Source organism: Balaenoptera physalus (assembly GCF_965194825.1).
Source record: "Balaenoptera physalus genome assembly, chromosome: 9".
Classification (NCBI taxonomy): domain Eukaryota; kingdom Metazoa; phylum Chordata; class Mammalia; order Artiodactyla; family Balaenopteridae; genus Balaenoptera; species Balaenoptera physalus.
The window spans coordinates 107631194-107656081 of record NC_138888.1 but is presented as its reverse complement, the minus strand read 5'-3'; the positions used below and the strand labels follow the sequence as shown (position 1 = coordinate 107656081).

Here is a 24888-nt window from a genome sequence, read left to right as displayed (position 1 = left end):
CACACACGCTCAGCAGTGAACCACAATACCACATGACACACATATAAACACGGCAGCTGCCCGAGTCGCAGACCCATGACAACCCTGAGAGAATTCAGTGGGCTGGGCAGCAAGACCACGTTTATATCTTGTTGAAAGTGTACCCTTTCTCTTAATAGCAAAAGCTCTATCTAGTTTTTCATCCTTGACTGTCTTTTCCAAGTAGAGCAATGTGGAACCGCATCTGAGAGGCTAAGACGCGCCCCCTCCCCCCGCCCCTCCCCCTCCCCCCCGAAGCTGATTGGTCCACTTGGGAGCTTGAGCCCAGCTTTGAGAGCTTGATGAGCAACAGCTCACAGGACATTTCATGTCAGCACTGCTTGTGATCATTACGGGATCTAGCTCACAAGCCTCACAACTTGTGTCTCAAGTTCTACAAGAAAACTGGCTAATACTGATTTGGCTCTGCTTAGCTGAACTTCTATCTCGTCCCACCAAACGCATTTTTTGAAAAGCTTTCACTCTTCCAACTAGCATCACTGTGCTGACAAACTTTTGGCGTGAGAGCAGCTGACTGAACATGGGTTTTTTTTAAACTACACTATTGTAGATGTTGGTCAAGCATTTTATTTATTATGGTGTTGACTGTTCCCATGATACGTCGCCAATATTTTCTCCCCATGGGCCATTAAATATTTTAACTTTGTCAAGAGCCTTTTGCCGTATCAAAGTTTTAAACTTTTATGTAATGAAGGGGCATCATATATTTCTCAAGCTCTTTGGTTTTCCTTGACTTAGATGGATTCAAGAGTTTCCAAGGCAAGCAATTTCCTTAAGATGAAGGTGATTTGACTTTTACTCCCGTAAAAGCCTTCCTGACCCAACTCTTTTTTGAAAGCGCTAACTTTGTTTACAGAGTATGACGTTTATAAAGAAGTTGAATAACTATGCAAGCACAGTCTCTAAGTAGAAGTTCTAATAAATCCTAAGATGCTGTACTACACTGACCAAGGAAACAATGTGATCCCTAAAGCCCTCTCCAACCTATGCTCAGTGAAAACAGCAAACAAAAGGCCTCAGTGTTAGTAGAAAGCCGAGTTCTTCAGAGCAGGTAAAACTTCTGTTTACTCCTTCCAGAGAGCAGAAGAGAAAGAGTTTTCAGACTAGAAATGACAGAGTTGCCCTTGTGTAACACAGAACAACCGTGATAAGCTTTACTTGTTAAGGGCCTAAATAACGAAAGACAGTGGGACGGTTCTGAAAAGGAACAAAAAGGGAAAGCGCCAGCTGAGACGCAAAGAGTTCCATCGGTCCTTGACCAAGTCGAAGGCTCTTACAATTTTTAAAACGCTGCCTAACCTTCCCTCACCCGCGGCAACGCATCGAGGGAGCCGCAGCACAGAGGCTGCGTGGGATTCCGCAACGCCACGCTTGAGCCGGCCGCAGCTGCCCGCGTGCGGGGCACGAAGGCGTGCCCAAGAGAGCCCGCGGGCGGCAGAGCGCTCCGGCCGAGCCTCGCGATGCCCTCCCGCCTTCCGCAGGATGTTCGCCGAAAGAAGACCTCCCCGCTCGTACGTGCCCGCAACTGCGCTCGCGCGGTCCGGGCCCGGGGCCCAGGCACCCCAGGGGTCGTCGCCCGGCAGCCGCAGGGCCGCAGAAACATTTATTTGATGACGGGGATCGCAAGGCGCAGGTGCCACGGTAAACCGCAGGCAAAGCCGACCGCGGTCTGACCTACGGCAGAAGGAAGCAGGGCCGGGACTGAGACCCGGTTCCGGCTCCGAGGGGACTGCGTTTATCAGGCGAGGCCAACTCCAGGCCTCGCCTGGTGACGAGAGCGCACGCACTCGTCGGGGTTTTAAGGAGGAAGTGCGGCACCTCCTCCCTCTCCTGGCCCTTACCCCTCCCCTCCCTGTCCCTCCTCCGCCACTTCCCGCCCCCGCCGGGTGGCGCTCCGATTGCAGCGCGGCGCCATTCATCAACCGGTTCACACCGGCAGCCGCCGCCGCTCCGTGACGTCCGCGGGGCGGGCCTCCGCCCCCGCTCGTCGGCGCGCGACCTGGGGCCCGGCTGCGATTGGTGGCCTGGGGGCGCACGTCAGGCGCGCTATAAATGGGAGGGCTTGTGACGCAAGGGCGCCTCGGCGCGCGTATTGGCCCCCTGAACTGAGGGCCGGTGAGGCTGCGCGCCCTTCTCGGAGCCGCTCGCTGTAGACCGAGTCCGGTTCCTCAGCCGCAGCCGCCGTCACCGCCGCCCGCGAAGCCGCCTACGCCACCGCCGCCTCCGCCCCGCGACGACCGCCGCCGCCCCTGCCCTGCCGCCGCCGCCTCGGGACCGGCTGTATGATTAGGCCACAATCTTCAATGAGTAGACATATTCCTGTGAGTACCCGCGCCCCGCGCCGCCGCCTTTGTTCGGAACCCGGCGCCCGCCCGCGTCCCGGCCCGAGTCCTGGCGGTCCTGGCGGCGGGGGCGCTGGGGGCCGAGCCCGGGGCGCTGGGCGGGGCGCCCGGCGGCGCGGCGGCCCAGAAGCCGCTTTGTGGCCGCTTCTTCGCCCCGGCGTCCTGCGGGCCCGGCCGGCGCCCGGAGGCCCCTTTGTTTGCCGCGGGGCCCTGGGATCGGGGACGTGGCCCGGGTGGGGCGCGGGCTGCGCGTCACTGTGGCGGGCGCGCCCCCAGCCCCGGCGGGCGGGAGAGGCGGCTACGCGCGGGCTGGGCAGGGCTCTCCGGCGCGGGGTCGGCGGGACTGGGCCTGTGGGCCACCGTGCGCTCCGCGGCCGGCACCGGCGCTCGGACAAAATGGCCTCGGCGCCGCACTGAAGGTGCGGCGCGAACCCGTGACCCGGGCCGGCGCGGCCTCGCCAGGTAAGCCGGCCGCCGCGGGGGGCGCGCCCCGCCCCCGGGCCGCGGGAGCGAGTCCAGGCTTGTCCTGCGCCGGGGCGGGTTGGGCCGGCGGCGTCTTGAGATCGCGGGCTCTTGGGCTGCGCCTGAGTGTCCCCTGGCGCGCCGTGTGCTTGCCTTCTGTGGACTTGTGGCGCCGTGGCGAGCCACACCCACGGCTGTGAGGCTGAGCTTGTGCCCGTGGAACCCGCTACCGTTCCCAGCGCGTGAGCTTGTTGCGCCGTAGCTGGCGCCGTGGGCTTGCTTGAGATCCAGATTGTGAGCCACTGCTTTCTGGTACTTTCTCTCTCTTTTTTTCTTTTTTTTGGCCTCACCGAGCCGCTTTTGTGGGATCTTAGTTCTCCGAGCAGGCATCGAACCCGGGCCTTGGGCACTGAGAGCGAGGAGTCCTAAGCCCTGGGCGGCCAGGGAAGTCCCATCCTGTCGCTCTTTTCGTATGAGTTTTGTTTGATGACAGTAGAAAAGTTGGAGACCGGAAAACCAGATCATTCCCAGGAGTGAGCAGTATTTTACACATGCTCTATTCCGGGTGCGTTATCTAAAGCACAAGTAGATACGGGACAGACTCGGCAACGAACCGTTGGACGCAACAGAGATGTGTTGCTTGGACTCTGCAGTGGGACAGATCGGCTTAGGCTTCTTAACAGAAGTTGGTCCCCCATGCCCCCGTGTGTGTTATTGCGGTTATATGCAGTGGGAGGGGAACAATTCCCTCGTATTTCCAGACTTCCTATCATGGATGGTTTTTCCTGGGGCAGAGAAATGGGGACTAGGGGAGTGTCTCGGGCAGAAGAGAAAGATGTTAGGTATTAGTGGTCATTTCTGCGCTTGTGGAAATCCATCGTCCGTCTGTCCGTCGTCGTCCCGTTCCCTACCCCCCCCCACCGGCCACTGGGTGCCTGCACTCAGTAAAAATAACCAGGTCACCAAAAGACTTCTTTCTGTATTGCTTTCTGTGCTTTCTCATGAAACCGCTTGCTTGAAAGGGGTGGATATGGCCAAACTCAGCTCTAACAGAAATTTCAGCTGTTCAGTATGGAAATCGGTGGTGTGCAATACTGTCTCTTCAGAAATCGGCTTTCAGTTGAAAAAAGGTAGTACGCGGAAATCAGAATACTGAGATAAGAGCCCTTGACCTTAACAGCTTTGCAGATCACTTTAATTCATTGTCATTGGAAAGGCGCCAGATACACTTTTTATTCTAAGGAAGTAGTGTGTAGGATTTGAAGGGAAAGTATAATTGAAATTATTTCCAGTTACTGCTGTCACACTGTAAACAGAACAAAGTCTTCAGTGGCAATTTAATCACTAATTTTCTTAGCCCAGCTCACAGGTCGATGAAGTAACATCTGAGGGTGGGTTTGAACAAATTTGGATTAATGAAAGTTATCTTGCTTATGGGACACCTATTAAGACATGATTCCTGAGGCTAGTTCCTTTATTTTCACAGAAAAATGAACTGGGTTTTTGACTTAATGTTTTCTGTGATTGGCTAGGTCTTCATACGAATTATTCTTCAAAACTTAGCGTTCTTTTAGAAACTATAACTAGGGTGGGACTCAGTGAAAATGAGATGAGATAGTTTGAATGTAGTTTTTTAAGCCTTTTTTAATGCTTAAATTTAAACTTAAGCATAGTAAACTAAGGGAATCTTTTGATTTCAAAAGATTTTATTTGGTAATTGATCCATGAGAATATCTGTGAAGGGTTTGGGGCAGTGGCTGGCTCTCAGTGCTCTTGTTAACCTGCTATTAATTTTTTTTTTTTTTTTTTTTAGTCCTCTGTTTACTCCCAACCACACAAGCTCCTTGTAAACTACTTGGAAGAAGACTAACGTCAACATCATTGTTTTTCGTGTATATATTATGAAAATATCCTGTGAATATTCATGTAATATTTGATACTAACATAAAATTGATTTAGATCTTTAAGGGGAACTTGGGGAAAATATAATTGGTGGTAGCAGTTACCTTGTTTTTGAGACCTATGAAAGAAATGTAAGGTAATTTACACTATCCCACCACCACCTCACTCTACTTTTTCTTTCAATTAGATTTCAGTTTAAGACAGGATAACTGAAATTTCGGTTTTAAAATACAAAAGACTATTACAATTATGAACGTCTTTTTTATAGTTATAAATGGGAGTTCTGTGTATATGTGTAAGTGTGTGTGTGTGTGTGTGCGTGCGCGCTTATGTTTCACATAAGTTGACAACTTGATTTCAAGTTGATTAACTTACAGAGACTCAGATGAGAAATATCTGTTAAAGGGGAATGATAAGTTAATAGGTTGTTAAGGATCAAATGAAATAGTATATATGGGAGCATTTTGAAAACCAGTTTCGTTTTTTCTTTTAAGAATATATTGACCAATTATTGAATTTTTGTAATACGTAAAAATATTTTGGTAGTTGGAAAAATCAATATAGAAAGTTGTACGTAATAATTTAGAAGAATTTAAAGCAAGTAGGCCGGTTTTAAAAGGAAAAATTACTAGAAGAATGTGTGTAAGGGATATTCACCAACTGTAACAATGATATGAGGGGTATTTACTTAAAGTAATCCTCGCTTATTGATTTAATCTGTAATCACCTTGTATTTTGTGGTTCAAGTAAAAGTTTAAAAGGTGGCTTGGGCCCAGATTTGGAAAGATCGTTGTGCACTTAAGTACCGTCAAAGCATAACATGTTCCTTTTGAATTGAAAACAACTTTTTTTCTCTCTCTTTCTCTTAAACAGCAGTTCTGTGGTGTTCTTGGTCACACATTTATGGAGTTTCTGAAGGGCAGTGGAGATTACTGCCAGGCACAGCACGACCTCTATGCAGACAAGTGAACTGTAGAAATTCATTACTACTCCACCAAGAAGCCCCCATAAGAGTGGTGAACCTGGACACAGAGGTGTTGAATTGAAATCCACAGAGCATTTTTCACAAGAGTTCTGACCTGGATGGGGTAAACCTCAGTGCACTTCCTTTCTCTTGCCTCAGTATTACTGGATTGAAGAATTGCTGCTTCTTGTCAGGAGGTTCATTTCATTTCCCATTACTCCCAACTTCATACTCAGAAGCACTGAGAATTTCAAGGGGAGTGTATTGAAGTAGACTCAGTTTCTTTGCATCATTTCTGTATTCAGTCTTCTAAATTCTTTCATAACCCTATTGAGTGTTTTTTAACTAAATTAACATGGCTCGAATGAACCGCCCAGCTCCTGTGGAAATCACTTACAAGAACATGAGATTTCTTATTACACACAATCCAACTAATGCGACCTTAAACAAATTTATAGAGGTAAGTTTTGATGCTTTTTAATGTCTCAAACTGATTGTAGTTTAATAGTGGAGCCTTTTATGTAACAAAATAAAATATTTTGGAAATTGTGAGGTGTTATGGCTACAGTTCTAACCCTCAGAAATATCAGCGTCTTTACGTTAGAGGTGAATTATTTTATACATTTTGAGGAGGACATGTACTTGAGTTAGTTTAGATTTATAAGTTAATATCTAGTTCTTCATGCCTCACAGTTTGCTTAATTTAAATGTATATGTGGACAGTATAACAGTATGGCTCTTATCTTACTAGAAATTTGTTGGAGGGAGGCTCCACTTGTGGGTTTTTCACATATTTGCTTATTAGCATAATGACTGATACTATAAACCAGAGTTAGTTTATGTCTTGGCCCCCTGTTGATGCTTAGGATGCAATTATCAGCTACTGATCTACTAATTCTATTTCTGGAAGGATTGTAATGCTGAATAATTTACTTGGATGCATACACATTTTATTTTATAATATCTATAGATAACCAGAAACAGCAAATAGGCCTTCCAGATCATAGAAGTACTTTTATTTTTGATTGTCGTCTCTATATTTTTTAAATGCCAGAAGAATTATAATTAGTAATAATGCATTATGAGTCTTAAAGCCTCTAGTCTTAAATGGTGCGGGGTTTTTACACCGCATTTTTGAGATTTTACTCTCTGAACATACTTTTAAGGCTCTAAACTATACACCGTGCACTGCAAATGAGCAAAAGTTTAAAGAGTTAATATAAGTCAAGTCAGATTGCTTATAGTCATGAGTGATTCCTTTGGTCCTTTGTTCCTGAGTTGCTTCTGATCCTCTTCTGTTAGTGCTTCATCTGGCCAAGGTTACCGTGACTATAGACAACTTCAGTAGATGAAGGGCCATGGGATTTTTTTTTTTTACTTAAAATTTATTAAAAATATATGATGTTTAACATTCCCTTTCCTTTTAATGCTATTTTAGTATTGTCACTTAAAACAAGACTTGTGACAATAAGACTTAATAAGACCGTGTTAAACATACATGATTTTCTGTTAACCTGTTAGAGAGGTGATCAGAATGACAAATGGTGAGCAAGAGTGACGTGGTTATGAAGACTTCATATGCTTTTTTACGTATGTTTTATCCAGGAACTTAAGAAGTATGGAGTTACCACAATAGTAAGAGTATGTGAAGCAACTTACGACACTAGTCTTGTGGAGAAAGAAGGCATCCATGTTCTCGTAAGTGTTTAATGGTTCCCATATGTTCACAGTGCTGTGCTGCCAAAGTTTAGTCAGATAAACCACTGGCTTCAGAAAGCTTAATTGTTGCAAAAGTTGTTGCAAAAGTATACACTGTCTTAAGGTCCAAATAAAGGTGAAAGCTGAGCAGAGGTTTGAAGCAATAAAAGATCTTTATAGAGATCCAGCACGTATTTGCATTTCATTGACGGTGGGGTTTCATAAAACATTTGTTTAAACGTTAAAAGAAAATGCTTCTGGCAACATTTGGGTGTTAGAATTTTAGAATTATTATACCGATTACATTAAAAGTCTAAAATGTGTATTCTTTTGACTTAGGATTGGCCTTTTGATGATGGCGCACCACCATCTAACCAGATTGTTGATGATTGGTTAAGTCTTGTGAAAATTAAGTTTCGTGAAGACCCTGGTTGTTGTATTGCTGTTCATTGTGTTGCGGGCCTTGGGAGGTAAGAGAATTTCTTAAACCCATTTAATGATATTGGTCTTCATTCTAGTTAAAGCTTGATCTTGACTCCCATAAAGACGCGGTTGTCAGTTTGTGAATCAGTTTGCTTTGTTAGGTTACTTACTGAGTTAAATTTAAAAGTAGGTGAGTGTAGCAGTAATGTGTTCCAGTACATTTGGAACTGACAGATGCTATCGCTGAAATTTATACTTGCCCATGTGGGCGGAATTACTTAATTGTGTGTGTTCTAGGTTGTATCCATAGTATTGGGAATCACTGTCCAAGCTCATTGGAAAAAGGATCATGAATTGTCTCTAAGGTGTTTTTTTTGCACTGCATATGGTGAGTTTGTGGCAGGTTTCTTGATCCTGGAGAATCCTGATTCAGTAAGAACTCATTACACAGCAGTGCCAAAATATACGTGCCCGTAGTTGTAAATTGCTGCCACCACCCTCCTCCCCCACTGCCCAGACCATGGCCCTAGGGAGGCTGGCATGAAACTGTGTCACAGTCTCATTGATAATAAAAGCAATTTTTTCCAGAAGATCTTTAAGTGGAAAGTATTTTTCACTGCTTGGAATTTAGAAAATATTGTCCACATGTGTCAAGATTTACCCTCTCCCTTAAATTTTTTCAGGACTGCTCTCCAGTGATACAGGTCTTAATTTCTAGGCTTATTTGTATTAGTTAAGGACATAGTTGTCTTTTTGGTTATAGATTAAAAACCTGGGTTTGATATGAAAATACTGATACTCTATTAATTTAATTTTTAACATAAAGTCCAACATTTTCTATAGGTATTAACGTAGGAAGTGCGGTAAATAATAGTGCTTTCGGATGGGGAAATGTTCAGAGTGTTGAATTTTCCAGGATTTGACTTTGAAAAATAATTTACTATAATTCTTACCTTACCAGAGCTCCAGTGCTTGTTGCCCTAGCGTTAATTGAAGGTGGAATGAAATACGAAGATGCAGTGCAGTTCATAAGACAGTATGTATTTAATACGTTCTTTCCGTTTGCACTTTTTATTTCCCTGTTGAATGTTAGCGAATTTAAATATATTACTAGGAAAGCAATTTGTTTCCAAGAGCCTGTCTGACCATTTTGTTCATTTTTAAGATAGTATTACCACCAGGGAATATCTTACTTGTTTGCATTCCATGTAGATACTCATATTACAAAGATTCTAATCCAGTAATAATTCTGTAAATTATTGTTTTACTTTAAATTCTTGATTGAATATGTTGCTTGTTTATCTGCCCTTTTATTGAGGTATAGTTAGTTAAAATGCACAGATATCAAAGGTCGATGAATGGACGGTAACAGCCAAATAAAATAACCACTCAGTGCAATATACAGAATATTTTGATCATTTCAGAAAGTGCCCTCATGCTGTTTGTAGTCATCTTCCCAACCACCAGGGGCAATCTCTTTTTGACTCATATTACAGTAAGTTAGTTTTGCCTTTTCTTGGGCTTTATATAAATGAATTGGTAAGTTTGGACTATTTTATAACTACCTCTCAAAAAGATTTAGAAAATTAACTTTTCACGGCCCTTTTCCCGTTTACACATGGATGCTGATCCATGTTTCTACATTAAGTCACAATGTAATAATCAAAAAATAAATTGCTACAAGAAAGGTGATGATTGCCTCCTATAGAACAGTAAATGTTAATTATAGAGGGACTTTGCTTTAATTCGTCTTCTGTTTTCTTCCTTCTAGAAAGCGACGTGGAGCTTTTAACAGCAAGCAACTTTTGTATTTGGAGAAGTATCGTCCTAAAATGCGGCTGCGCTTCAAAGACTCTAATGGTCATAGAAACAACTGTTGCATTCAGTAAAACTGGGGTGCTTGATGCCATTGCTTGGAAGTGGAACCTAGACAGGACGGGATTTGTCATACATGTTAGCCAGCACGTTAGCTTGGTGAAGTCTGATAAAGCTTCCATAGGAGTGTTGAAACGCAGTTTTACCAGGCCACAAACCTGGCAGAATTGCAGCCTCTATGTTTGGGTTATGATCAACCTACTTGGACACTTAGCAAAGGATTCTTGCTGTTCAGCATTTAAAATGTGCTTATCGTTTGTACCAATTGACTTTTCCTGAAATCATGTAGTATGGAGTCATTCATGTCTTTAAATCTGTTTCCATGCCAGATTCTTATCAGTATATAAGAAATTTAGAAAGACTAGGTGCCAAAATACCCAGCACAATTCTTGTTATTCTTAGTATCGAACTAAAATCCCAGGAACTATGAAAACTCTGGACCTTATGTGTTTTATTCTTTCCATCATTTCAAACAGAAAGTAGGGCCTATAAGGTTATGTGCTCACAGTATGTTTACATCTTCCACATTCATACCAGTATACATCAGATTTGCTCGTTTGGTTTTTTTTCATTAACCAAGTCTTACCAGTGATTATTTAATGTCTTTCTATAAATCTCATTTTGTGCTGTCATGGAAGACCTCCGTTTTGAAAATCTACATTGTACAGAAGCACATGTCTTTAATGTCTCCAGACAAAAAAGCCTTACAGTTAATTTTAATGTTTGCACTTTGGGGTGCAACTTACAGGGAGGGCCTGAAAAAGGAATGGGAGGGGGCTATTAAGTATTTTTAGTAAAATGTTGCCTTTGTCTTGTGCAGAACATGTAGAATATGCGCTTTAATTTAGTAAATATTTTTTTAAAATGTAGAAATACTTTGTTATTGTAGCTAAAACAATTCTTAATCATAAAATTTCTGAAATTCTTGTAATTTTTTTTCAAACTTATCTGAAGTTGTTTACCAACTTATTTTTGTTTGAAGTGTGATTCCCAACCTCTTGCAAAAATAAAAGTGGGTTTCTGCTAATGAATTGAGCAGACATTTAATATTTTATATGCCTTTTGAGCTGTGTAACTTAATATTTGGATACTTGACAATTTGTTTTATTATGTGATTGATAAAATGGTGATGTGTATTAACGTCAGCTCAACCATATATTTATACTGTCTGGGAACATGTGGTTATAGTTCTGTGGGAGAAATAATTTGTCAGTGTTCACCAGCTTGTAAAAATCTAGTGCGAGAGCTTAAACATTAAATAAATGATGAAATGCATTTATCGTCATTGAAGTTGTTTTGCTTAAAGTTAACTTATTTTGTAGAAAACGATAAGAAAGAATTGCACTTCACTTACTGCCATTTGAATCGTGGATTTTTTTTTTAACGAAGGATTAAATGAAGTTGGCGTGATAAGCTGCTTATAATTAGGCAGGGAACTATTTAATATTAAAAGTGCTTTCCATTATAAACTTTTTTTTTAAGGTTTAGAAAATCATGAACCAATGTACTCTTATGTACTGAGGAGAAAGGCCATGATTTGAAGCTCAGTTCCACCAACTAAGTGGTTTTGGGCAACTTAACTTCTGAGCGTCAGTTTTCTCGTTAGCATATCAATAATTACATACCTTTATAGGTTTTGAAATTAATTCAGACATAAATTTTTTGCATGTGAGGTCTTAATAAGTGTTAAGCTTCCTTCAGTAATCTGAAGTACTTTTGCATAGCTCCTGTTAATCTAAAAGGGAGAGGTGTCCTTGTCTGATAACCCTTTTTTTTAAAAAATAGCTACAAATGAGTAAAAGCCTCAAACTTTGAGTAAAAAAACGATACTCCACCTTATGTTTTAAAGAATTTGCTTCCATTTCTTCATACCAGTTTAGCAATTAATATACTCCATTCTTGAAACTTAGGCTGGTTGTATGCATTAAGTTGTGAATGGAAGGATTAGTAGTAATTCTATAATTTGATATATATTGCCAGACTAATCAGTTGATTAATGTAGCTATCATAGCTACTTACATATTAAAGGTCTTATTATCAGGTAATATTCATAATTCAGTTACCTTATAATCCTATATTAGTTATCCAACATTTACACGTAAGGGATATGAGCCTCTAGTTAGGTGATGAGCTCATAAGTGGTAAAAACTCAGGGACTCAAACCTGTGTGACTGTCCACTCTACCACACAGCTGTGACTATATATATGCCTGGCCATTTTTTTATGTTACCAGTTGTTAAAGCTCTTACATGAGTTTTCAAACTCCTGCCTATGGAACCCATATTTTGTTTAAGGACAAAGTGCTCCACAACACTGATTTTGTAAATTTCTTCATTTAGATTAAAACCTTTTTTATTTCTGCAGAAAATCCCTTTTGAATTAAGTCAGGATAGGCTAAGATATGCTGCAGAAACAACCAACCCTGAGAGTAACGGATTTATTTGTCACTTAAGTGTCATATCAGAGGAACCCAAGCTGTTGGAGCACTCTGGGATAGTGCTTGTGACAGAAGGCAAAAAAGGCTTTGGAGTGTCACAAATTTCTTGACTAAGAAATCATGCTTAACACTTTTATTCAACTCATTGGAAAGAACTGGCCACTCAGCACAATCTATTGTGTACTGAAAAGCCAGAAATACACAGCGTTAATCACTACCACATCACTTATAGAGTGGATTTATATTTAAAGAGTATATCTACAGCAACATCCCACAGAACTGAAATATTAAGCATTAGGGGATAAGGTTTCCAAACAACCAAAATGGAGGTCAAGAAGTTTAGTGCTTATTGAAGTGTGTGCTGATTAGGGAATCATAGGTGCTTATGTAAGCCTATTTAATCTTAATTTAGATAAAACTAAGGTAGCTGTGGTAATTTGGTTTACTAGTTAGTGTTACATATATACGACTTAGTTTTATGTTTGCTAGGATTTACTCAAGTATTAAATGCCAAATTTAATTATCAGATGCTTTTTGTAAATCCAATACATACATATCCTTCGAGGAAAGAAGCACTTTTTCTTTCTGAAAGTAATAGTCTGTGGTTTGTTGGCAGGGCTGGGGCAAAAGAAGAAGCAAAATTCTAGCCCTGAAAGAGCTATTGAATTTTCAGTTGACTAGAATCAGGAAATTGTTCAGTAGTTCCACAGGTGTTCATTGAGTGAACATTATATGCCATGTATTTGGCACTGAAGACAAAGTGATTAGGACAAACTTGGTCCCTGCCTTCATGGAATTTAGACTAGCACATCAAATTTAAACTTAAACTGCTGGGTATAACATAATAAAAGCCAGTGTATCTAAACCAACACAACCTCTGCCTAAAGGTTCTGGCTTGCAAAGGAAGTATGTTAAAATGCCCCTGCTGCAAAAGTATATTCAAATAATTTTCATGGGTAGCTATCAGGTAAATGCCATTAGCATACAGATTCAAAGAAAGCAAATATTTAGACATTAATGATAGTTGTAGTTATGTCTGATACATATGCTGTGCATGAAAATTAATACTGCCAGGTTTGATAGGGCTCACTGGTGCATCAAACTAAACCCATCACAGAAGTGCAGCTCAAACACCAAAAACTTGACAAGATGAACTTCCAAACCTTGGCATTGAGTTGTTTGGTCACACATACGGAATAAGTCATTCTTGCAGGGGATCTAAAATTACCAACAATTTCTACTTGAAAAATTTTTCTGCCCACTAATTCTACCTCCTGATGGATGAAAAAAGGCTATCATGACTTAGTTCCAACAACCCTGACAGTGTAGGCTGCTTCTCTCACTTATTTTTTCTTTCTTTGAAAATTTTATTTTTTTGTAAACAGACAACATAGGCAAAAGTGGTACTAGTAACTTTTCATTTGACGACAACATATGGTGTCATTAATTGCAAACAGTATGCAAGAGATGTGTTGGTTACAAATATTGCTTACAAAGTCATCAAAAGAGAAAAAAAGTTATTATCTTGGTAACTTTGTTAAGTCCTTCGCACTGTTCTCACTTTTGACACTGCATGCTTCTCAGTACTTTTCAGCTTTTGGAAAGTTAAAGAGAGGCAACTTGCTTCACTTACTGCTTTGCACTTGCTTGAGAAGACTAATCATTTCCCCCATGGTATGGAAGGCACAGGAACAGTTAACACAGATCTACTTCACAAAACTAAATAGTTCCCTGTTCCTTTGAAATCAGACCTTCAAAAGTTGCTCTATTTATCCTACTTGAAATATACAAAAATAAATTCCCAAACCCAATAGAAAGTAAAATTATTTTTTTCCTCTTCCAACATCTCACTACGGGCGGAAACCTTCAACATGGTGGAAGAGTAAGACGTAGAGATCATCCTCCTCCCCACAAATGCATCAGAAATACATCTACTGGGCTTCCCTGGTGGCGCAGTGGTTGAGAATCTGCCTGCCAATGCAGGGGACACGGGTTCGAGCCCTGGTCTGGGAAGATCCCACATGCCGCAGAACAGCTAGGCCCGTGAGCCACAATTACTGAGCCTGTGCGTCTGGAGTCTGTGCTCCGCAGCAAGAGAGGCCGCGATAGTGAGAGGCCCACGCACCGCGATGAAGAGTGGCCCCCGCTTGCCACAACTGGAGAAAGCCCTCGCACAGAAACGAAGACCCAACACAGCCATAAATAGATAAATTAAATTAAAAAAAATACATTGTTCAAAAAAAAAAAAAAAAAAAAGAAAGACATCTACATGTGGAACAACTCCTACAGAACACTTACTGAACGCTAGCAGAAGACCTCAGACCTCCCAAAAGGAAAGAAACTCCCCACGTACGTGGCCATGTGGCTGACAGGGTCTTGGTGCTCCAGCCGGGTGTCAGGCCTGTGCCTCTGAAGTGGGAGAGCCGAGTTCAGGACATTGGTCCACCACAGACCACCCAGCTCCACATAATATCAAACGGCGAAAGCTCTCCCAGAGTTCTCCATCTCAATGCTAAGACCCAGCTCCACTCAACAATGAGCAACCTACAGTGCTGGACACCCTATGCCAAACAATTAGCAAGACAGGAATACAATCCCACCTGTCAGCAGAGAGGCTACCTAAGATCATAATAAGGTCACACACACCCCAAAACACACCACCAGACGAGGTCCTGCCCACCAGAAAGAAAAGATACAGCCTCATCCACCAGAACACAGGCACCAGTCCCCTCCACCAGGAAGCCTACACAACCCACTGAACCAACCTTAGCCACTGGGGGCAGACACCAAAAACAGCAGGAACTATGAACCTGCAGCCTGTGAAAAGGAGACCCCAAACACAGTAAGTAAAGCAAAATGAGAAGACAGAGAAACACACAGCAGATGAAAGAGCAAGGTAAAAACCCACCAGAGCAGGAAATAGGCAGTCTACCTGAAAACGAATTAAGAGTAATGATAGTAAGGATGATCCAAAATCTTGGAAATAGAATAGACAAAATGCAAGAAACTTTTAACAAGGACGTAGAAGAACTAAAGAGGAACCAAGCAATGATGAAAAACACAATAAATGAAATTAAAAATACTCTAGATGGAATCAATAGCAGAATAACTGAGGCAGAAGAACGGATAAGTGACCTGGAAGATAAAATAGTGGAAATAACTACTGCAGAGCAGAATAAAGAAAAAAGAATGAAAAGAACTGAGGACAGTCTCAGAGACCTCTGGGACAACATTAAACGCACCAACATTTGAATTATAGGGGTCCCAGAAGAAGAAGAGAAAAAGAAAGGGACTGAGAAAATATTTGAAGAGATTATAGTTGAAAACTTCCCTAATATGGGAAAGGAAATAGTTAATCAAGTCCTGGAAGCACAAAGAGTCCCATACAGTATAAATCCAAGGAGAAACACGCTAAGACACATTAATCAAACTATCAAAAAGTAAATATAAAGAAAACATATTAAAAGCAGCAAGGGAAAAACAACAAATAAAACACAAGGGAATCCCCATAAGGTTAACAGCTGATCTTTCAGCAGAAACTCTGCAAGCCAGAAGGGAGTGGCAGGATATACTTAAAGTGATGAAGGAGAAAAACCTACAACCAAGGTTACTCTACCCAGCAAGGATCTCATTCAGATTTGATGAAGAAATAAAAACCTTTACAGACAAGCAAAAGCTGAGAGAGTTCAGCACCACCAAACCAGCTTTACAACAAATGCTAGAAGAACTTCTCTAGCAGGAAACACAAGAGAAGGAAAAGACCTACAATAACAAACCCAAAACAATTAATAAAATGGTAATAGAAACATACATACTGATAATTACATTAAATGTTCCAACCAAAAGACATAGACTGGCTGAATGGAAAAAAAAACAAGACCTGTATATATGCTGTCTGCAAGAGACACACTTCAGACCTAGGGACACATACAGACTGAAAGTGAGGGATAGAAAAAGATATTCCATGAAAATGGAAATCAAAGGAAAGCTGGAGTAGCAATTCTAACGTCAGACAAAATAGACTTTAAAAAAAAGACTATTGGGCTTCCCTGGTGACGCAGTGGTTGAGAATCTGCCTGCTAATGCAGGGGACACGGGTTCGAGCCCTGGTCTGGGAAGATCCCACATGCCGCGGAGCAACTGGGCCCGTGAACCACAACTGCTGAGTCTGCGCGTCTGGAGCATGTGCCCCGCAACGGGAGGGGCCGCGATAGCGAGAGGCCCATGCACCGTGATGAAGTGGCCCCCACTTGCCGCAACTAGAGAAAGCCCTTACACGAAACAAAGACCCAACACAGCTAAATAAATAAATAAATAAATAAAGTAGCTATTAATTAAAAAAAAAAAAAGTGGTAACTCTTGGGAAGAAACTGAGAAAGATCGCTTTAAAAAAAAAAAAAAAAAGACTATTACAAGAGACAAAGAAGGACACTACATAATGATCAAGGGATCAATCGAAGAAGAAGATATAACAATTGTAAATATTTATGCACCCAACAGAGGAGGACATCAAAACATAAGGCAAATGCTAACAGCCACAAAAGGGGAAATCAACAGTAACACAATCATCTCAGGGTACTTTAACACCCAAATTTCACCAATGGACAGATCATCCAAAATGAAAATAAATAAGGAAACTCAAGTTTTAAATGATACATTAAACAAGATGGACTTAGTTGATATTTATAGGACATTCCATACAAAAACAACAGAACACACTTTCTTCTCAAGTGCTTATGGAACATTCTCCAGGATAGATCATATCTTGGGGCAGAAATCAAGCCTTGGTAAATTTAAGAAAATTGAAATTGTATCAGGTATCTTTTCTGACCACAATGCTATGAGACTAGATATCAATTACAGGAAAAAATTTGTAAAAAATACAAACACATGGAGGCTAAACAATACACTACTTAATAACCAAGATATCACTGAGGAATTCAAAGAGAAAATCAAAAAACACCTAGAAACAAATGACAATGAAAACACGTTGACCCAAAACCTATGGGAAGCAGGAAAAGCAGTTCTAAGAGGGAGGTTTATAGCAATACAAGCCTACCTCAAGAAACATTAAAAATCTCAAATAAACAACCTAACCTTACACCTAAAGCAATTAGAGAAAGAAGAACAAAAAAAACCCAAAGTCAGCAGAAGGAAAGAAATCATAAAGATCAGGCCAGAAATAAAAGAAAAAGAAGTGAAGGAAACAATAGCAAAGATCAATAAAACTAAAAGCTGGTTCTTTGAGAAGATAAACAAAATTGATAAACCATTAGCCACACTCATCAAGAAAAAAAGGGAGAAGACGCAAATCAATAGAAGTAGAAATGAAAAAGGAGAGGAACAACCAACCCTGCAGAAATACAAAGGATCCTGAGAGATTACTACAAGCAACTATATGCCAATAAAATGGACAACCTGGAAGAAATGGACAAATTCTTAGAAAAGCACAACCTTCTGAGACTGAGCCAGGAAGAAATAGAAAATAGAAACAGACCAATCACAAGCACTTAAATTGAGACTGTGCTTAAAAATCTTCCAACAAACAAAAACCCAGGACCAGATGGCTTCACAGGCAAATTTTATCAAATATTTAGAGAAGAGCTAACACCTATCCTTCTCAAACTCTTCCAAAATATAGCAGAGGGAGGAACACTCCCCAACTCATTCTATGAGGCCACCATCACCCTGATACCAAAACCAGACAAAGATGTCACAAAGAAAGAAAACTACAGAACAATATCACGGATGAACATAGATGCAAAAATCCTCAACAAAATACTAGCAAACAGAATCCAACAGCACGTGGGGTTTACCCCAGGAATGCAAGGAATCTTCAATATATGCAAATCAATCAATGTGATAAAACATATTAACAAACTGAAGAGGAAAAACCATACGATCAACTCAGTAGATGCAGAAAAAGCTTGTGACAATATTCAACACCCATTTATGATAAAAACCCTCCAGAAGTAGGCATAGAGGGAACTTATCTCAACATAATAAAGTCCATATATGACAAACCCACAACCAACATCATTTTCAATGGTGAAAATCTGAAACCACTTCCACTAAGATCAGGAACAAGATAAGGTTGCCCACTCTAACCACTGTCATTCAACATAGTTTTGGAAGTGTCATTTTCAATGGTGAAAAACTGAAACCACTTCCACTAAGATCAGGAACAAGATAAGGTTTCCCACTCTAACCACTATCATTCAACATAGTTTTGGAAGTGTTAGCCACAGCAATCAGAGAAGAAAAAGAAATAAGAGGAATCCAAATTGGAAAAGAAGAATTAAAACTCTCACTGTTTGCAGATGACATGATGCTATACACAGAGAATCCTAAAGATGCTACCAGAAAACTACTAGAGCTAATCAATGAATTTGGGAAAGTTTCAGGATACAAAATTAATGCACAGAAATCTCTTGCATTCCTATACACTAATGATGAAAAATCTGAAAGTGAAATTAAGGAAACACTGCCATTTACCATTGCAGCAAAAAGAATAAAATACCTAGGAATAAACCTACCTAAGGAGACAAAACACCTGTATGCAGAAAACTATAAGATACTGATGAAAGAAATTAAAGATGATACAAACAGATGGAGAGATATACCATGTTCTTGGATTGGAAGAATCAACATTGTGAAAATGACTCTACTACCCAAAGTAATCTACAAATTCAATGTGATCCCTATCAAACTACCAATGGCATTTTTCACAGAACTAGAACAAAAATGTTCACAATGTGTATGGAAACACAAAAGACCCCGAACAGCCAAAGCAATCTTGAGAAAGAAAAATGGAGCTGCAGGAATCAGGCTCCCTGACTTCAGACTATATACTACAAAGCTACAGTCATCAAGACAGTATGGTACTGGCACAAAAACAGAAATATAGATGAATGGAACAGGATAGAAAGCCCAGAGATAAAGCCATACACATACTGTCATCTTATCTTTGATAAAGGAGTCAAGAATATACAATGGAGAAAAGACAGCCTCTTCAATTAGTGGTTCTGGAAAAACTGGACAGCTACATGTAAAAGAATGAAATTAGAATACTCCCTAACACCATACACAAAAATAAATTCAAAATGGATTAAAGACCTAAATGTAAGGCCAGACATTATAAAACTTTTAGAAGAAAACATAGGCAGAACACTTTCTGACATAAATCACAGCAAGATCCTTTTTGACCCACCTCCTAGAGTAATGGAAATAAAAACAAAAATAAACAAATGCGACCTAACGAAACTTAGAAGCTTTTGCACAGCAAAGGAAACCATTAACAAGATGAAAAGACAACCCTCAGAATGGGAGAAGATATTTGCAAACGAAGCTACTGACACAGGATTAATCTCCAAAACTTACAAGCAGCTCATGCAGCTCAATATCGAAAAAACAAAAAACCCAATCCAAACATGGGCAGAAGACATAAATACACATTTCTCCAAAGAAGATATGTAGATTGCCAACAAACACATGAAAGGATGCTCAACATCACTAATCATTAGAGAAATGCAAATCAAAACTACAATGAGGTATCACCTCACACTGGTCAGAATGGCCATCATCAAAAAATCTACAAACAATAAATGCTGGAGAGGGTGTGGAGACAAGGGAACTCTCTTGCACTGTTGGTGGGAATGTAAATTGATACAGCCACTACATAGAACAGTAAGGAGGTTCCTTCAAAAACTGAAAATAGAACTACCATACGACCCAGCAATCCCACTACTGGGCATATACCCTGAGAAAACCATAACTGAAAAAGAGTCATGTACCACAATGTTCATTGCAGCACTATTTACAATAGCCCGGACATGGAAGCAACCTAAGTGTCCATCAACAGATGAATGGATAAAGAAGACGTGGCACATATATACAATGGAATATTACTCAGCCATAAAAAGAAACGAAATTGAGTTATTTGTAGTGAGGTGGATGGATCTAGAATTTGTCATACAGAATGAAGTCAGAAAGAGAAAAACAAATACCGTATGCTAACACATATATATGAAATCTTAAAAAAAAGAAAAAATGAAGAACCTAGGGACAGGACAGGAATAAAGACACAGACATAGAGAATGGACTTGAGGACTTGGGGAGGGGGAAGGGTAAGCTGGGATGAAGTGAGAGAGTGGCATGGACTTATGTACACTACCACATGTAAAATAGTTAGTGGGAAGCAGCCGCATAGCATAGGGAGATCAGCTCTTTACTTTGTGCCCATCTAGAGTGGTGGGCGGGAGACGCAAGAGAGAGGAGATATGGGGATATATGTATACGTATATCTGATTCACTTTGTTATACAGCAGAAACTAACACACCATTGTAAAGCAGTTATACTCCAATAAAGATGTTTAAAAAAAAAAACTCACTTCTTCAACCTCTTTCCACAGTTTTCTTATGTTTTAAGTTTGCCCAAAATAAGTGTGATTCCTCTTTCTGAATTATGACATTTTAATTTTTGAAAGTAAGCAATAATAGGGAAAATTTTAAGACGTGTTGAGACTAGTCAACTTCTACCCTACCCTTATTCACAAAGACGGTGATTCTCAAATTTATGCCTGCATCAGAATCACTGGAGGGCATATTAAAACAGGTTGCTAGGCCCTACCCCCAGAATTTCTTATTTAATAGGTCTGGAGAGAGCCTGAGGGTCTGAATTTCTAGCCAGTTCTCAGGTGCTGCTGCTAGTCCTAGGAGAACCCTTTCAGAACCAGTGCTTTAGAGAAAGGTGTTCAAATGCTAAAGAAATTGGGCGTGTTGCCGTGGGTCTGTTATCTGCAACCTGAACCACAGTCTCTGCCGAGGACTTGCCATTTGCAATAATAGTATTAAGAAATAATATCACAGGAAAGCAGTTGGATTGCCCAACTCCAGGGGAATAATGAAATCTTGGAGTGTTAGAGGTCAGGTGACAGCTGTGGACTGTCAGAGATAAGATAGGGGAAATTACATCACTAAGCCACAGTGATGAAATGGTAATTAGAGGGTTTTGTCCCCAGGATCTGTGGTGATGGTTAATTCATCATGGAATCCCTAGAAATGAAATAGATGGGCAGCTTACTAAGGTGCTACTTGACATACATAGATGGAAAATTATAGGTCTTCTTGTCAAAAAACATAAGTCATTGTAGTGGGACTTTTTGATCTTTTACCCAATTCCTCAATCTAAGCCAGCTCAGAGTCCAAAGGGGCCAGGTCTCTTTAAGAAAGGACCCTGCACTCTTCCACCACTGTTTTCAGTGAATCTTCCCTCAGACCTTGCCTAGAGTCTGTTTAGTGGTTGACTCTACACTGAGAAAAGGAAAATACACATCACTCTGAACCAATGCCAAAATCAGAGACCAGAAATACCTCGATGGACCACCAGTAAGGGTTTTGTTTATGGAGGTAAGAGGACAGGTGGAGGCCTGACCTAAGCCCATAAAGCATTGAGTCAATGTGGTGGCCAGTTTCTTAGATGGCCCATAATGACCCTTAACTCTCCGTATTTGTACCTATCAGTGGTGCCTTCTATGTTGTGCCAGGGTTGGCCTGAATGAGCAATGGACTGTGGCAAAAGTGATGGTATATCACTCCTGACATTAGGTTATAAGAGACCACAGCTTTCATCTTGGGCTGTGCTCTGGGGCAAGCCAGCGGCCGCATCTTCAGGAGACCCAAGCAGTCTTTGGGAAGGAAAGAAAATGAGGCCTCCAGCTGCAGCCAGTGAGGAACTGAGGTCAGCCTGCAATTACTGAGTAAACACGGGAGCGGATCCTCCAGCCTTCAGATGACTATGGAGATGCTCAGCCAGAGCCATGCCTCTAAGCTACTTCTGAACTCCTGACCCACAGAAACTGTGAGATGAGTGTTTGTTGCTTTAAGTTGATAAATTTGGGGGGTAATTTGTTATGCAGCAGTAGGTATTTAATACAAGAATACCCTGCCAAACTGGGTTATTTGAAGCAATTGTTGGATATAACATCATTTCATCTGAATATATTTTGGTGTACATTGCAAAAAAGTAACTTATCTTTTCTAAACATATCACAAAATCATTATCACACCTAAAAATTAATAATTGCTTAAGATTATCAAACATCCAATGAGATCAAGAATCCAATCACTGTACAAATTTCCCTGATTGTCCTATTATCAAAAAGGCAAGAAATGACAAGTGTTGGTGAGGATGTGGAGAAAACAGAACTTTAATACAATGTTGGTGGGAATGTAAATTGGTACAGCCACTATGGAGAACAGTATGGAGGTTCCTTAGAAAACTAAAAACAGAGTTACCATATGATCCAGCAATTCCACTCCTGGTATATATCCAGAAAAAATGAAAACACTAATTCAAAAACATACATGCACCCCAATGTTCATAGCAGCATTATTTACAATACCCAAGATGCAGAAACAACCTAAGTGCCCATCTATGGACAAATGGATAAAGAAGATATGGTATGCAATGGAATACTACTCAGCCAGAAAAAAGATGAAATCTTGCCATTCGTGGCAACATGGATAGATCTTGAGGATATAATACTAAGTGAAATAAGTCAGACAGAGAAATACCATATAATTTCACTCATATGTGGAATATTCAAAACAAAACAAAAGCAAGATAAGTGAACAAACCAAACAAAAACACTTAGATACATGGAACAGAGAAGTGGTTACCAGAGGAGAAACGGGCTAGGGGGAAGGTGAAATGGGTAAAGGGGATCAACTGTATGGTGACAGATGGAAACTAAACTTTTGGTGGTGAGTACACTGTAGTGTATACGAAAGTTGAAATATAATATTGTATACATAAAATAAAATACTATATACCTTGGTTTATAATGTTCTAAACCAATAAAAAATAAAATAATCTTCCCTGATCATCTCATGAATTTATTTTAAGATTGTGCAAATTAGGATTCACATGAATTCCCTACATTGCAGTTGGTTGGCATGTTTTTTTTTTTTTTTTTTTTTTTAATGTTTTTTAACTTACAGGTTTTTTCTCAATTAAAATGAAATTTTGCCATTGCAACAACATGGATGGACCTGGAGGGTTTTATGCTTAATGAAATAAGTCAGGCAGAGAAAAACAAACACTGTATGTTATCGCTTATATGTGGAATCTAAAAAATAAAACAAATGAATGAACATATCAAAACAGAAGCAGAACAAAATAGTAGTTACCAGTGGGGAGAGGACTGAGGAGAGGGGCAAGGTAGGGGTAGGGGTTAAGAGGTACAAATGACCTTACTTATAAAGTAAATAAGCTACAAGGATATGTTGTACAGCATAGGGAATAAAGCCAGCCTTTTATAATAACTTTGAAGGGAGTGTAATCTATAAAAATTGTGAATCACCATGTTGTACACCTGAAATTAATATAATATTGTAAATCACCTATACCTCAGGGTTTTTTTTATTTAAATAAATTAAATAAATAAACATAAAATTTTAAAACCAATATTCTTTCTGAGCAAACTTGTGCTGTAGTAAAGAATAGCCTGCAGCTTCACCTACTTTCAGGTACTGATTAAGCATGATTTCCTTAAAAAACATAACAAAACAAAATGGTGAACTTTGCTTGCCAATCCTTGAAGAACTTATGTATTGAAAACTATGATGCAAATGAGTGCCCGGGTCTATAAATCAATACTTTAGATTTGGTAGATCCCTGGAGTATGCGTCACAGGGACTAATATTTTTAATACTGATTAGATTGCAAAAGTAACCTGCATATTGGAAAACACATTTTCTTGCATTCAAAGTTCTTTTCCCCCACCTGCAGCTCTTCGCAAATGCATTTTCAACAAAGATGTAGCTGGACTGGGATATTCTGATCAGTGTCCAAACCTTCAGCATTTTATAGTTTATCTAACTGGAATATCAATAGTCAAATCCTTAACATAACTAGGAAATTTCTGGAAATCACTTAAGATTCCTCTTGATAAGTGATTTGTACATTTATTTAGCTTTTCAAAATTGCATGTGCCCACCAAGGAATAGTTATTTCTTGAGCCCTGTGTAACGTGGTTTGGTAGTGGATTCAGATAGCTTTACGTCAAGTAGCTAAAGGATGGGAGAAGAGCTGTCCTACTGTATCCCTAAAGTTGATCAAAGTGGAACATATGCATTAAATAACGTACGTAGAATCTGGTAGTGCTTAGTGATGTTATATCATGCAAACCAGGTGGGAATTTTAGTCATATTTCTTGCTATCTTATAGATCGTCCTTAGATGAGGTAATCTAGATCAGGGGTCCCCAACCCCCAGGCCGTGGACAGATAGTGGTCCTTGGCCTCTTAGGAACCGGGCCGCACAGCAGGAGGTGGGCAGTGGATGAGGCAGAGAAACTTCATCTGCCGCTCCCCATTGCTCCCCATCGCCACTGGCATTACGGCCTGATCTATCGCTCCCACCCTCCAACCCCCTTCTGTGGAAAAGTTGTCTTCCACGAAACCGGTCCCTGGGGCCAAAAAGGTTGGGGACCGCTGATCTAAATGGATAAAAACATATCCTAAGACACTCTTGATGGCCTACCCCACAGCCTTTTATACCTTTTTCCTTGTACAGAACTCTGATTTTGTTTGTTGTGCAACAACTCCAGAGAATGAATCATGTTTGATCCAAGCAGTGGCTCTCAACCATGGCTGCACATTAAATCCCTGTAAGAGAATTTTACAAATATTGATGCCAGGGCACCACCCCAGAGCAATGAAATCAGAATCTCTGCAAGCTGGGCA

General features: G+C 40.5%; 2 protein-coding genes across 4 annotated transcripts; both read left to right on the top strand.

The window, feature by feature from the left end:
- The first annotated feature begins 2226 nt into the window (after positions 1-2226).
- LOC309667380 (uncharacterized protein) lies at positions 2227-5753 on the top strand. The gene is made up of 2 exons (XM_082475779.1): positions 2227-2360; positions 5619-5753. Exons 1-2 carry the CDS (start codon positions 2322-2324, stop codon positions 5712-5714), a joined length of 135 nt encoding a protein of 44 aa, XP_082331905.1. The 5' UTR covers positions 2227-2321; the 3' UTR covers positions 5715-5753.
- A 280-nt stretch (positions 5754-6033) lies between these two features.
- On the top strand, positions 6034-10990 carry PTP4A1 (protein tyrosine phosphatase 4A1). Of its 3 annotated transcripts, none has more exons than XM_082475778.1 (5): positions 6034-6169; positions 7315-7407; positions 7747-7877; positions 8792-8866; positions 9606-10990. In XM_082475778.1, exons 1-5 carry the CDS (start codon positions 6065-6067, stop codon positions 9982-9984), a joined length of 783 nt encoding a protein of 260 aa, XP_082331904.1. In that variant the 5' UTR covers positions 6034-6064; the 3' UTR covers positions 9985-10990. The 3 variants fall into 3 exon arrangements, with proteins under 3 accessions (XP_082331904.1, XP_082331902.1, XP_082331903.1); XM_082475776.1 differs by having other exon boundaries at positions 9602-9854; XM_082475777.1 differs by lacking the exon at positions 7315-7407 and having other exon boundaries at positions 6064-6169; positions 9602-9854.
- Positions 10991-24888: the final 13898 nt, after the last annotated feature.

Coding starts and splice junctions, on each gene's coding strand:
- LOC309667380 (XM_082475779.1), top strand. CDS start 2,322: ATGATTAGGCCACAATCTTCAATGAGTAGACATATTCCT. Junction 2,361..5,618: donor CAATGAGTAGACATATTCCT/GTGAGTACCCGC, acceptor TCTCTTAAACAG/CAGTTCTGTGGTGTTCTTGG.
- PTP4A1 (XM_082475778.1), top strand. CDS start 6,065: ATGGCTCGAATGAACCGCCCAGCTCCTGTGGAAATCACTTACAAGAAC. Junction 6,170..7,314: donor CCTTAAACAAATTTATAGAG/GTAAGTTTTGAT, acceptor TGTTTTATCCAG/GAACTTAAGAAGTATGGAGT. Junction 7,878..8,791: donor TGTGTTGCGGGCCTTGGGAG/GTAAGAGAATTT, acceptor TTACCTTACCAG/AGCTCCAGTGCTTGTTGCCC.